At 43.2% G+C, this 14,075-nt stretch overlaps 1 protein-coding gene across 2 annotated transcripts in view; it reads left to right on the top strand.

Moving 5' to 3' along the window:
• The window catches only part of LOC121567886 (complement C4), a 34,666-nt gene continuing 20,591 nt past the window's right edge, over window positions 1-14,075 (top strand). For both annotated transcript variants that reach the window (XM_045220367.1, XM_045220368.1), the window contains exons 1-21: window positions 1-238; window positions 424-619; window positions 713-902; window positions 2,561-2,631; window positions 4,336-4,421; window positions 4,501-4,583; window positions 4,670-4,757; window positions 4,935-5,040; window positions 5,198-5,324; window positions 5,469-5,584; window positions 5,798-5,977; window positions 6,163-6,360; window positions 6,820-7,014; window positions 7,214-7,360; window positions 7,682-7,814; window positions 7,976-8,047; window positions 10,299-10,505; window positions 11,051-11,171; window positions 11,436-11,506; window positions 11,701-11,840; window positions 12,020-12,223. In XM_045220367.1, the coding sequence (XP_045076302.1) occupies window positions 177-238; window positions 424-619; window positions 713-902; window positions 2,561-2,631; window positions 4,336-4,421; window positions 4,501-4,583; window positions 4,670-4,757; window positions 4,935-5,040; window positions 5,198-5,324; window positions 5,469-5,584; window positions 5,798-5,977; window positions 6,163-6,360; window positions 6,820-7,014; window positions 7,214-7,360; window positions 7,682-7,814; window positions 7,976-8,047; window positions 10,299-10,505; window positions 11,051-11,171; window positions 11,436-11,506; window positions 11,701-11,840; window positions 12,020-12,223 (2,793 nt within the window). In that variant the 5' untranslated portion in view covers window positions 1-176. The remainder of the gene's footprint in view (window positions 239-423; window positions 620-712; window positions 903-2,560; window positions 2,632-4,335; window positions 4,422-4,500; window positions 4,584-4,669; window positions 4,758-4,934; window positions 5,041-5,197; window positions 5,325-5,468; window positions 5,585-5,797; window positions 5,978-6,162; window positions 6,361-6,819; window positions 7,015-7,213; window positions 7,361-7,681; window positions 7,815-7,975; window positions 8,048-10,298; window positions 10,506-11,050; window positions 11,172-11,435; window positions 11,507-11,700; window positions 11,841-12,019; window positions 12,224-14,075) is intronic.

The raw sequence follows: 14,075 nt of genomic DNA on the forward strand, positions 1-14,075 counted from the left end.
CCAAAGGGAGAACCTCCCACTCACAGACTGGAACAACATTACAGACATAGCTGCTTTACAGATAGATAACTTCTACAGTATTTTGTTTTATTTTCCAGTGCAAGTTTGGGGTTGAGACAAGAAAAGAAGACTCTTGTTCCAGTGGCATGATACAGATCAGACGGTAAAGCAGAAAGATGAGGAACACACTGCTTTTGATCATGGCTGCACTGACTGCAGTTAGTGGGCAGAGGCCAATGTGAGTTATGTTCTATCCATGCTAATTATTTCTAGAGACAGTATATTTTACTTGTATCATTGCTCATTGTTAATGCTCATTTTCTGTCATGTTGCAGTCCTAAAAAATTACCACAATTTGTGTGTGAGCGCGCGAGTGCTTGTACGTGCATGTTTGTTTGTGTTCATGTGTGCGTGTGTTTGCAGATGTCTCATCACTGCTCCGAACATAGTCCACTTGGGAGTGGAGGAGACAGTGACAGTACAGCTCCAGGGAGCTACCAAACCTACACAGATCACTCTGTACTTCTTGTACCAAACCGCCAATAATAAAGTTCTGTCTGAAAAAAAGCATGTAACTCTCAATGAAGTCAATGGCTATCAGGATGTTGTGAAAATGAGGGTAAGTATGCAGAAGGCTAACCTCTTTTCATACCCTATGGAATTACTCGAACATGCATTTATATTATTTTGCCTCTATTCTCATGTTTTATAGGTCATTCCTAGCCTGTACGAAGAGGTAATCAAAAGCATAAGACAAAGAAAGAAGGTTGTTCCATTTATCCAACTGGCTGCAGAGACCAAGGATGCTTTTCTTACAAAAAAAACAACAATCCTTTTGTCAACAAAAAAGGGTTATGTCTTCATTCAGACAGACAAACCAATCTACAATCCAGGAGAGAATGGTAAAGTGTAAAATTACATTATATACAGTGCCTTCGGAAAGTATTCAGACACCTTGACTTTTTCCAAATGTTACGTTATAGCCTTATTCTAAAAAGGATTACATTTTTAAAAATCCTCAGCAATCTACACATAATACCCCATAATGACAAAGCAAAAACAGGTTATTAGAAATTTTAGCAAATGTATTACAAATAAAAAACAGAAATACCTTATTTACATAAGTATTCTGACCCTTTGCTATGAGACTCGAAATTGAGCTCAGGTGCATCCTGTTTCCATTGATCATCCTTGAGATGTTCCTGCAACTTGATTGGAGTCCACCTGTGGTAAATTCAATTGATTGGACATGATCCCACAGTTGACAATGCATGTCACAGCAAAAACCAAGCCATGAGGTTGAAGGAATTGTACGTAGAGCTCCGAGACAGGATTGTGTCGAGGCACAGATCTGGGGAAGGGTACCAAAAAATGTCTGCAGCATTGAAGGTCCCCAAGAATACAGTGGCCTCCATCATTCTTAAATGGAAGAAGTTTGGAACCACCAAGACTCTTCCTAGAGCTGGCCGCCCGGCCAAACTGAGTAATCTGGGGAGAAGGGCCTTGGTCAGGGAGGTGACCAAGAACCCGATGGTCACTCTGACAGAGCTCTAGAGTTCCTCTGCGGACATGGGAGAACCTTTCAGAAGGACAACCATCTCTGCAGCACTCCACCAATCAGGCCTTTATGGTAGAGTGGCCAGACGGAAGCCACTCCTCAGTAAAAGGCACATGATGGCCTGGTTGGAGTTTGGCTAAAAAAGGAACCTAAAGACTCTCAGACCATGAGAAACAAGATTCTCTGGTCTGATGAAACCAAGATTGAACTCTTTGGCCTGAATGCCAAGCGTCACATCTGGAGGAAACCTGGCACCATCCCTACAATGAAGCGTGGTGGTGGCAGCATCATGCTGTGAGGATGTTTTTTCAGCGGCAGGGACTGGGAGACTAGTCAGGATCGAGGGAAAGATGAACGGAGCAAAGTACAAAGAGATCCTTGATGAAAAACTGCTCCATAGCGCTCAGGACCTCAGACTGGGGCGAAGGTTCACCTTCCAACAGGACAACAACCCTAAGCACACAGCCAAGACAACGCAGGAGTGGCTTCGGGACAAGTCTCTGAATGTCCATGAGTGGCCCAGCCAGAGCCCAGACTTGAACCTGATCGAACATCTCTGGAGAGACCTGAAAATAGCTGTGCAGCAACGCTCCCCATCCAACCTGACAGAGCTTGAGAGGATCTGCAGAAAATAATGGGAGAAACTCCGCAAATACAGGTGTGCCAAGCTTGTAGCGTCATGCCCAAGAAGACTCGAGACTGTAGTCACTGGCAAAGGCGCTTCAACAAAGTACTGAGTAAAGGGTCTGAATACTTATGTAAATGTGATATTTCAGTTTTCTATTTTTAATACATTTGCAAAAATTTCTATAAACCTGTTTTTGCTTTGTCATTATGGGGTATTGTGTGTAGATTGATGAGGGGGAAAACAATTTAATCAAGTTTAGAATAAGTCTGTAACGTAACAAAATGTAGAAAAAGTGAAGGGGTCTGAATACTTCCCGAAGGCACAGTATGGTTTTAGTTATACATTTAGCCTAATACCCATTTTTCCTTTCCCAGTCAATTTCAGGGTCTTCACGTTAGACAACTATCTGCTGCCTGTCGAAGAAAGCATCAATGTCAAGATATTTGTACGTTTGTAAAACATTGAAAAAGTTATCCTTTTTAGATAAAACTATAATAAATATATTCACGTCACCAAATAATCGATTAAAACACACTGTTTTGCAATGAAGGTCTACAGTAGCCTCAACAGCACTCTGTAGGGTAGCACCATGGTGTAGCTTCCGTTCTCCTCTTGGGACATTGACTTCAATACAAAACCTAGGAGGCTCTTGGTTCTTGGTTCTCACCCCTTTCCATAGACTTACATAGGGGACGTCCTCCAACCTCTTGCAGGATGAACTGACATGTTGTCCACCCAATCAAAGGATCATATAATAATAATATGCCATTTAGCAGACCTTTTATCCAAAGCGACTTACAGTCATGCGTAAATATATTTTTAGATATGGGTGGTCCCGGGGATCGAACCCACTACCCTGGCGTTATAAACGCCATGCTCTACCAATTGAGCTACAGAGGACCATAATGAATCTATTACTGAAAGCATTAGCTACAGCTAGCTAGCACTGCAGTGCATAAAATGTGGTGAGTAGTTGACTCAAAGAGAAAGACAATAGTTGAACAGTTTTCAACAAATGAATTTCTTCAAAAATGAAGGAGAAGCAAGAGAGAGAGAGAGAGAGAGAGAGAGGGAGAGAGAGAGAGAGAGAGATTTATTCTTCTTTTTTTTGTCACTTTCAGTTTCACTTAACTTTACTTAGCTAGCAAATGCAGCTGACTAGTTTAGTTAATCAAACGCCCGGCTCAAACAGAGGGATGCTATGTTAGCTAGCTGGCTATGACTATCCAACACAACACTGGAACTCTTCCAAGTCAAGGTAAGCTTTTGGTTTTATTAATGTATTGCTACGGGGCCCGCTGGTCTAACTGCTTACTGACTGACTATACACTGTAACGTTACTGCATGATTGTAGCGGGTTTACTAACCCATTAGTTATATTAGCTATGTTGACTAGGACGTTACTTTAGCTAAAATGGTGACAACGATGTAACGTTAGGCTGTGTGTAGCGGTTATGACATGTTTTGGCTTGGAAAGGTTTTTTCGCCTGGTCACATACAGCTGATGTGTTGTTCATTGAAGTCCACAAACGAAGGTGAGAGGAGGAGAGTGCATAGAGGCTAGAATGAATACAACGTGGCTGCAATTAAAGTGAACTCTGTTTATGAGATCAGGGGTATATTCAGTCTGCCGATTCTGTTGAAAAACGTTTCTTAAACGGAAGCAAACGAAACGGGGATAAAAAAATACCTGAATTTGTCCAATAGAAACTCTCGTTTGCAACTGTTGGACTAATGATTACACCCTAAATAAGCTAGATGCAGGCAAGAGTGTGCAAGGCGGTATTGAATGTGTCACTGTCTGTCCATGTGTCACTGTCTGTCATCTCAAATGTTTCTCTCGACCTGTGTGCACCTACGTTGTAAACTTTCATTAATAGGTTGTAGCAACCTCATGATGGGTAGGTATAGGGAAAATTCGGGTATCATGTAGTAGCCTAAACCTATGTATGTTACATTGAACTGGGTGAATGGAATATGAATGACAGTCATCCAACATGCTGTAATATAAATAAGACCATGCTCATGAAAAATAAAAATGGTCCTCCCTCATCATAAACGGCACTGACTGCCACTGATCTGTATGTTAAAGTTGTCTTATTGTGTTATATTAATTCTCTGTTCTCTAACGTTCACTGTCTGTCTACAGAACTCCAAAGGCCTGCTGGTGTACAACCAGGCTCTACACTCCAGTAAACTCATTCAGAGGAACATTGTGATCCCTGACGTTGAGACGTAAGTAGTATGTTGACATAAAGTCTATGGAAGACAGGACATCCGTAGCACTGACCACTACTCTGTCCATATAATTCAGGGCTGGCCATTGGAAGATTGTTGCCACTTTTACCAACCATCCCATGTCCAACTCTTCAGTGGAGTTTGAGGTCAAAGAATATGGTGAGTATCTAAAGTAGGTTGTCTGACTGTATGATACGGCCCAACAACAAAAACATAAAGTGAAGCTTCCCCTCTATTTCTTTCAGTTCTTCCTGTGTTTGAGGTGAAGATAGCAGCTTTGAAACCATATTATTTGCTGACAGAGGATTCCTTTCAATTCAGCGTCTCTGCAAGGTGAGATTGTTGAAGCAGATTGCATTTATGGACTGTTTTGTGAATTGTTCATACATTTAACATTTACATTTTAGTAATTTAGCAGACTCTCTTATCCAAAGCGACTTACAGTAGTGAGTGCATACATTTTTCATACTTTTTTTCATAGTATGCCAAATACATGTGTGTTGATTGCAGGTACACCTATGGCAGAGGTGTCAATGGCATAGCTTATATTAGATTTGGACTAATCGATGGAGAAGGCAACAGAACACATCTACCTGGCCTAGAAAACAAGACTTCTGTGAGTTCACTTTATCATCTCAAAGCTTTACATAAAAAAACATAACATTAAAGTCATTGTTTCTAATTGTAGAGTTATTGTTTTGTATCCAGGCCAGTTCCATTGACTTTTATTTTTCTGATGAGTCATTTGTGAAATTTTTTCTGGTGTATTGTAGATTCAAGATGGCATCACCAGCATTACCCTGCCAACTGAAGACCTACGTGGGAAAGCAGGAAAGCAAGGCATCCCACACATGGAGGGATACAATCTGTACATAGCTGTTACAGCTTTAGAAACAGCAAGTAAGTCCTTCATACAGTTAGATAAAACATGACCATACCAGCGGATTCAGGTATTTTCTCTAGGGCATACAATAACTGTTTGTGCTGTATGACAGTGACTGTCTCTCTCGGTCTGTATTTTGTCTCTCTCTCTCTCTCTCTCAGGTGGAGATCTAGAAGAAGCTGAGAGCACTTCAGTAAAGATAGTGACGTCTCCATACATCATTGACATGTCAAAGACTAAGGAATACTTCACACCTGGAGGAAAGTTCTCTATCCTGGTACTGTGTGGTCGTTTCTGCACTCAAAGACAAACGTTAACACCACAGAATAAAATATAATTGTATTCATTCAGTACATCATATTGAGATTAGCAAATTCCTTTTCCAAATGAGACGTACAATAGTTATCAGTGTTATCAATTGTATTTGCCTTACTATGACTGTATCTACAGACATAGTCAACTGGGTATATGCTGCATGTTTCATTCTCAGGCCACCACCACCCACCCAGATGGATCCCCAGCCCCTGACCTCCGTATAAGGGCTTCAGTTTCAGTGACCTCTGTAGGAGGCACACAGGAGTCTGTTAAGATGGAGGGATCCGGTAACTCTAAGGGTGAGGCTGTTCTCGCCTTCGAAGTGCCCAAACTGGCCACGTCTATCGACATCAAGGTATAGGACAGACAGATAACTTTCAATCAACACTCTATTTCCCATGTAGTTTGACAAGCATATTATGTGTCTCTAAGCTCTGTGGTTAGCAGAAATGTAGTGCACTAAATAGGGAATATGGTGTCATTTGAGACACAGCCACTATTTGATGTGAGGTCATATTGACTATCTGTTCCTGTCTCCAGTTGTTTGCTGCGGGAGAGGAGGAGGAGGTGGTAGTGAGTGATGCCAAAATGACATTGTCAGCAGTCCAGTCTGAGGGGAACAGCTACCTGAGTGTAGAGATAGAACACGTCACCCTGGAGCCAGGAGGAACCATGACGGTCACTCTCAGAGACATCACCCCACCAGGCACCCCACGACCATCCTACATCTACTACATGGTAACATACTGGAGTATCAGTCCATTCTAATAATGGATGGAGATGACCATTTACCACTTCTGCAACATACTTTATCTGTGCATAGCTTCACGTTTCCATACACTACAGTCGATTTTTGTTATTTTTCTTTGTTTAACCTTTATTTAACTAGGCAAGTCAGTTAAGAACAAATTCTTATTTACAATGACGGCCTACTCCAGCCAAACCCGGACGACGCTGGGCCAATTGTGCGCCGCCCTATGGGACTCCCAATCACGTCCAGATTGTGATTGTGACGCCTTTAGCACTGAGATGCAGTGCCTTAGACCGCTGCGCCACTTGGGAGCAAGGATTAGGATTGTCATAGCTGTGGTTTGTCTGCAACCAACATGAATATAAGCACGTTGGGAGTTGAACCATTTCAATATCTGTAGTGAAGAGTAATAATGTGTTATTCCCTTTCTTTACATGCTCTGTCAGGTCCTGAGTAAGGGCAGAGTGGTCCAGATGAACAGGGTGCAGAGGACTGAGCTGACCACCTTCAATCTGGCCTACAGTCTTGACCTGGTCCCCTCCTTTAGACTGGTGGCCTACTACTTCACACAGGGCCCAGAGAAGACTACCATAGTGGCTGACTCTGTATGGGCCGATGTCAAAGATTTCTGCAAAGGACAGGTTCTGTAGTTACCACTTGTTTCTCTACTTCTACTCTTACTAAACTTAGCCAGTTATGTATTTTTAATTCTTTTTAATCAGAGCTGTGCATCAAGAAGGCAAATTGTATGTTTTCATCTTTACTAATAAGGATCAATCAAAGTGATATAGTTTTGCATGGAGGCAGATTGTGATATTATCTTTGTTGTTGTGTTTTCAGATCGAGATCCTTCCATTTAAAGAGCATAAACCAGCTGAGTTGGTGAATGTGGTGGTCCGTACAGACCAGGGAGACAAGGTAGCTCTGGCTGCTGTAGATACAGCTGTTTACATCCTCAACAAGAACAACAAACTCACTCCTCAGAAGGTACAGAGCCTCCGTCTATCACACACTTACCAGGTTTAATGAATAGATACATACAGTATGTCAATCTCAATGTGACAATAACATTACATTATTAGTTTGGATTTTGCCTCAGTTTTAGATGTATGTTGACAGCTTCACAAGGCTATGACCTGGTATCAGCTAATAGAGCGTTTCCTAAGCTAAGTCCTGGAGATGATGAGTTGATTATTTGAATCAGCTGTGTAGTGCTGCTGTCTACCAGGGAGAATGGGATATGCAAAAGACAAATCTCTGTTGTTCATGTAGTAAATGGACCAATAAAGTAATCTTCTTTTTCTTTAGATGTTTGCCTACATGAACTCCTATGACCTGGCGTGTTCTATGGGAGGAGGCAGAAACTACCAGTCTGTGTTACAGGACGCTGGGCTCGCCTTTATAACCAACTGTGGAGGTACAGAGGTTCACGTGAGAAAGGGTACGATTTACATTTAGACATTTAACTAATTATAATATTGAATGAATAGCACATGAAAGGATCCTGACTGGCAAAAGCACACCACTGCAGCTGTTTTTGTTGATGGAGTTTATTCCACACAATATTGTAAAATGATTTTTATTTTGTCCTCTGATAATCAGATTACTCCTGTAACAGCAGAAGAAGAAGACAGAAGAGAGCCCTGAACCATCACCAGGCTTTCTCTGATATCAGTAGGTGTAGCAGTAACTTCTCCTATTCTCCCTCCATCTTCTGAGCATGCTGGTTTTACTCTTATGGTGAGCGTATCAAGTATTATTAGTTATAGAAATGACAGTGCTTTCAATAATCCTTTAATTTACAAATGTTCAGATATGTTTCAGCAAAAGTCTTCCTTAGCATATTACATGTACCCAAACCAGAAACCGTGGATAGATTGCAGCATTCGCGCAAAACTGAAAGCATTTAACCATGGCAAGGTGACTGGGAAAATGGTTGAATACAAACAGTGTAGTTATTCCCTCTGTAAGGCAATCAAACAGGCAAAACGTCAGTACAGAGACAAAGTGGAGTCGCAATTCAACGGCTCAGACACGTGGCAGGGTCTACAGACAATCACGGATTACAAAGGGAAAACCAGCCACGTCGCGGACACCGACGTCTTGCTCCCAGACAAGCTAAACACCTTCTTCGCCCACTTTGAGGATAACAGTGCCACCAACGCGGCCCGCTCCCAAGGACGCTGGGCTCTCGTTCTCCGTGGCCGACGTGAGTAAGACATTTAGCGTGTTAACCCTTGCAAGGCTGCCGGCCCAGACGAGATCCCTAGCCGTGTCCTCAGAGCGTGCGCAGACCAGCTGGATGGAGTGTTTACGGACATATTCAATCTCTTCCTATCCCAGTCTGCTGTCCCCACTTGCTTCAAGATGACCACCATTGTTCCTGTACCCCAGAAAGCAAAGGTAACTGAACTAAATGACTCACCCCGTAGCACTCACTTCTGTCATCATGAAGTGCTTTGAGAGGCTAGTTAAGGATCATATCACCTCTACCTTACCTGACACCCTAGACCCACTTCAATTTGCTTACCGCCCCAATAAATCCATAGATGATGCAATCGCCATTGCACTGCACACTGCCCTATCCCATCTGGACAGGAGGAATACCTACGTCAGAATGCTGTTCATTGACTATAGCTCAGCCTTCAACACCATAGTACCCTCCAAGCTCATCATTAAGCTCGGGGCCCTGGGTCTGAACCCCACCCTGTGCAACTGGGTCCTGGACTTCCTGACGGGCCGCCTTTAGGTGGTGAAGGTAGGAAACAACATCTCCACTTCGCTGATCCTCAACACAGGGGCCCCACAAGGGTGCGTGCTCAGCCCCCTCCTGTACTCCCTGTTCACCCATGACTGCGTGGCCACGCACGCCTCCAACTCAATCATCAAGTTTGCAGACGACACAACAGTAGTAGGCCTGATTACCAACAATGACGAGACAGCCTACAGGGAGGAGGTGAGGGCCCTGGCAGAGTGGGGCCAGGAAAATAACCTCTCTCTCAACGTCAACAAAAAAAAAAAAGGAGCTGATCGTGCACTTCAGGAAACAGCAGAGGGAGCACGCCCCTATCCACATCGACGGGACTGACAATCTGAAATGGTCCACCCACACAGACAGTGTGGTGAAGAAGGCTCAACAGCGCCTCTTCAACCTCAGGAGGCTGAATAAATTTGGCTTGGCCCCTAAGACCCTAAGACCCTCAGAAACTTTTACAGATGCACAATTGAGAGCATCCTGTCTGGCTGTATCAACGCCTGGTACGGCAGCTGCTCTGCCCGCAACCGCAGGGCTCTCCAGAGGGTGGTACGGTCTGCCCAACGCATCACCGGGGGCACACTGCCTGCCCTCCAGGACACCTACAGCACCCGATGTCACAGGAAGGCCAAAAAGGACATCAACCACCCGAGCCATGGCCTGTTCACCCCGCTATCATCCAGAAGGTGAGGTCAGTACAGGTGTATCAAAGCTGGGACCGAGAGACTGAAAAACAGCTTCTATCTCAAGGCCATCAGACTGTTAAATAGCCATCAACCCTGCACCTTAGAGGCTGCTGCCCTATATACATAGACATGGAATCACTGGCCACTTTAAATAATGGAACACTAATCACTTTAATAATGTTTACATACTGCTTTACTCATCTCAAATGTGTATATACTGTATTCTATTCTACTGTATTTAGTCAATGCCACTCCGACATTGCTCGTCCTAATATTTATATTTGTATATATTTCTCAATTCCATTCTTTTACTTTTAGATTTGTGTATTGTTGTGAATTGTTAGATACTACTGCACTGTTGGAGCTAGGAACACAAGCATTTCGCTACACCCGCAATAGCATCTGCTAAATATGTGTATGTGACCAATAAAATTTGATTTGATTTATATAATTTATTAGCTAGACACATAGTTCTTATCTGCAGTCAACAGGTACCAGAAGCCAGTGGAGAAGAGGTGTTGTCACGATGGAGCCAGGTTTAACAGCCTGGGTCTGACCTGTGAGAGTCGTCATGCTAAAACCACCCACAAGTCTGTTCCGTGTCGCGCTGCCTTCCTCAAGTGCTGCAGAGATGCCACCACGCTGAGGAGCAACATCAAGAAGAGCAGGAAGACGTACAGCCTGGCTAAAAGTACAGTACAGTATTGTATTATATTATTACATTAGTAGTTGGACTGTTAATAGCGTCTCAGAATATCTCACAATCTACAGATTCTTGTGGTGCATTTAAGCAATAAGGCCTGAGGGTGTGTGGTATATGGCCAATATACCATGGCTAAGGGCTGTTCTTATGCACGATGCAACGCGGAGTGCTTGGATACAGCCCTTAGCCGTGGTATATTGGCCATATACCATAAACCTACGAGGTGCCTTATTGCTATTATAAACTGGTTACCAACGTAATTGGAACAATACAAATAAATGTTTTGTCATACCCGGTGTATATAGACTGATATACCACGGCTTTCAGCCAATCAGCATTCAGGTCTCGGAACACCCAGTTTATAATCAGTAATATAGAACTTCTTAGATAAATCAATACTTTTGTCTTTTTGCAGATTAGTTGTACTACAGTATATGCACATATTTTGTATTGATTGAGCTGAAATTTGTTAGAATGATGTCTGAGGATATGCATCTCTCTCTCCCTGTCCTCTTCCCTGTCTTCCTGTTTAGCGGCTGACGATATGGGTGAGGAAGAGGAGGCCATAGATGAGGTGTCTGTCCACCTCCGCTCCTATTTCCCTCAGACCTGGATGTGGGGCATTGTTGATGTGGGCCCCTCTGGTCTCGTAAGGTAACATGGTAACCTGCAACATCATGGACGGTAGGGCAGCGTCACAAATGATACCCTATTCCCTATAAAGTGCACTACCAGCCCTGGTCTAAACTAGTACACTATATAGGGAATAGGGTGCCATTTGGGACACAGGCCAGGACAGTCATGACTGGGACCAGGAGTTTTCCCTGACCGTGTGAACTGACTGGGTAAAACTTGGGGACCAATATAGTGTAACAAGTATATTAGGAATTAAATAATGTTCTACTTTATTATTTTCAGACACAGTGTTGCTGTCCCTGACTCCATCACTACCTGGGAGGTTCAAGCAGTGGGGATCTCTAAAACAAAAGGCAGGTCACCTCTTCCTTCTAACCTAAGACCATTACACTAGCCTGGTCCTAAATCTGTGCTCTTACAAACTCAGTTTAGCTGTCATTGTCAAGCCAACCATGACAACGAGTGACAAAAGTTGGCATGCTAGCACAAACAGACTTTCAGAGGACAGTCATCAAGTTGTTAATGTTAGTGTTGATTCTCCCTTCAGGGTTTTGTATAGCAGAGCCCAAGCCTCTGGTGGTGTTCCAGGACTTCTTTGTCTCTCTCAGACTTCCCTATTCTGTGAAGAGAAACGAACAGCTACAGGTGAAAGCTGTGGTGTACAACTACAGAACCGACAGTATGGAGGTAACTAGTGTTGTAAAAACAATATATGTCAAAACAATATATTCAAGTCCAAAATGCCCCCAACAGCCATTTATACAAATAAACCACAGTTGCAGACATTTTCATCTGTAGATTCCTTTGATAGACATTTTTACTATACTTACATCTACTACCATGTCTATGTGTTTCTCTATGTGAAGGTGACAGTGGAGCTGGCATGGGTGGAGGGTCTTTGCAGTGCAGGGGGAGACCGAGGGGACAAGCAGGTGGTCACAGTACCTGGTAACTCTGCTCTCCCTGTCTACTTCACCGTGGTTCCTCTGGTCATAGGAAACATCCCTATCCATGTAGAAGCTTACACTCTGACGGCCCGCGACCAGATCAAGAAGGACCTCAAAGTCACAGTATGAACACAACACTGGCAAATATTTATAACTTGTATCACCTCCCTCCCTCCAATATACAGTAGTGCTTCAGTATGTCTCTATGATACATACAGTGGGAAAAAAGTATTTAGTCAGCCACCAATTGTGCAAGTTCTCCCACTTAAAAAGATGAGAGGCCTGTAATTTTCATCATAGGTACACGTCAACTATGACAGACAAAATGAGAAAAAAAATCCTGAAAATCACATTGTAGGATTTTTTATGAATTTATTTGCAAATTATGGTGGAAAATAAGTATTTGGTCAATAACAAAAGTTTCTCAATACTTTGTTATATACCCTTTGTTGGCAATGACACAGGTCAAACGTTTTCTGTAAGTCTTCACAAGGTTTTCACACACTGTTGCTGGTATTTTGGCCCATTCCTCCATGCAGATCTCCTCTAGAGCAGTGATGTTTTGGGGCTGTCGCTGGGCAACACAGACTTTCAACTCCCTCCAAAGATTTTCTATGGGGTTGAGATCTGGAGACTGGCTAGGCCACTCCAGGACCTTGAAATGCTTCTTACGAAGCCACTCCTTCGTTGCCCGGGCGGTGTGTTTGGGATCATTGTCATGCTGAAAGACCCAGCCACGTTTCATCTTCAATGCCCTTGCTGATGGAAGGAGGTTTTCACTCAAAATCTCACGATACATGGCCCCATTCATTCTTTCCTTTACACGGATCAGTCGTCCTGGTCCCTTTGCAGAAAAACAGCCCCAAAGCATGATGTTTCCACCCCCATGCTTCACAGTAGGTATGGTGTTCTTTGGATGCAACTCAGCATTCTTTGTCCTCCAAACACAACGAGTTGAGTTTTTCCAAAAAGTTCTATTTTGGTTTCATCTGACCATATGACATTCTCCCAATCCTCTTCTGGATCATCCAAATGCACTCTAGCAAACTTCAGACGGGCCTGGACATGTACTGGCTTAAGCAGGGGGACACGTCTGGCACTGCAGGATTTGAATCCCTGGCGGCATAGTGTGTTACTGATGGTAGGCTTTGTTACTTTGGTCCCAGCTCTCTGCAGGTCATTCACTAGGTCCCCCCGTGTGGTTCTGGGATTTTTGCTCACCGTTCTTGTGATCATTTTGACCCCACAGGGTGAGATCTTGCGTGGAGCCCCAGATCGAGGGAGATTATCAGTGGTCTTGTTTGTCTTCCATTTCCTAATAATTGCTCCCACAGTTGATTTCTTCAAACCAAGCTGCTTACCTATTGCAGATTCAGTCTTCCCAGCCTGGTGCAGGTCTACAATTTTGTTTCTGGTGTCCTTTGACAGCTCTTTGGTCTTGGCCATAGTGGAGTTTGGAGTGTGACTGTTTGAGATTGTGGACAGGTGTCTTTTATACTGATAACAAGTTCAAACAGGTGCCATTAATACAGGTAACGAGTGGAGGACAGAGGAGCCTCTTAAAGAAGAAGTTACAGGTCTGTGAGAGCCAGAAATCTTGCTTGTTTGTAGGTGACCAAATACTTATTTTCCACCATAATTTGCAAATAAATTCATAAAAAATCCTACAATGTGATTTTCTGGATTTTTTTCCCTCAATTTGTCTGTCATAGTTGACGTGTACCTATGATGAAAATTACAGGCCTCTCATCTTTTTCAGTGGGAGAACTTGCACAATTGGTGGCTGACTAAATACTTTTTTTCCCCACTGTATGTACATTAGGCTACATGTGGTTCTCACGTCTTTATTCTGCTGAACACAACTGGCAACGTGGATTTGAATCCCACTTTTTACTATTTTTCTCCCATTATTATACAAAAGTTACAGTACAGATGTAGGATCTTAATTTGATCACCCTGTTGCAGGAGAATGTTG

This window comes from Coregonus clupeaformis, chromosome 6 (assembly GCF_020615455.1).
Source record: "Coregonus clupeaformis isolate EN_2021a chromosome 6, ASM2061545v1, whole genome shotgun sequence".
Classification (NCBI taxonomy): Eukaryota; Metazoa; Chordata; class Actinopteri; order Salmoniformes; family Salmonidae; genus Coregonus; species Coregonus clupeaformis.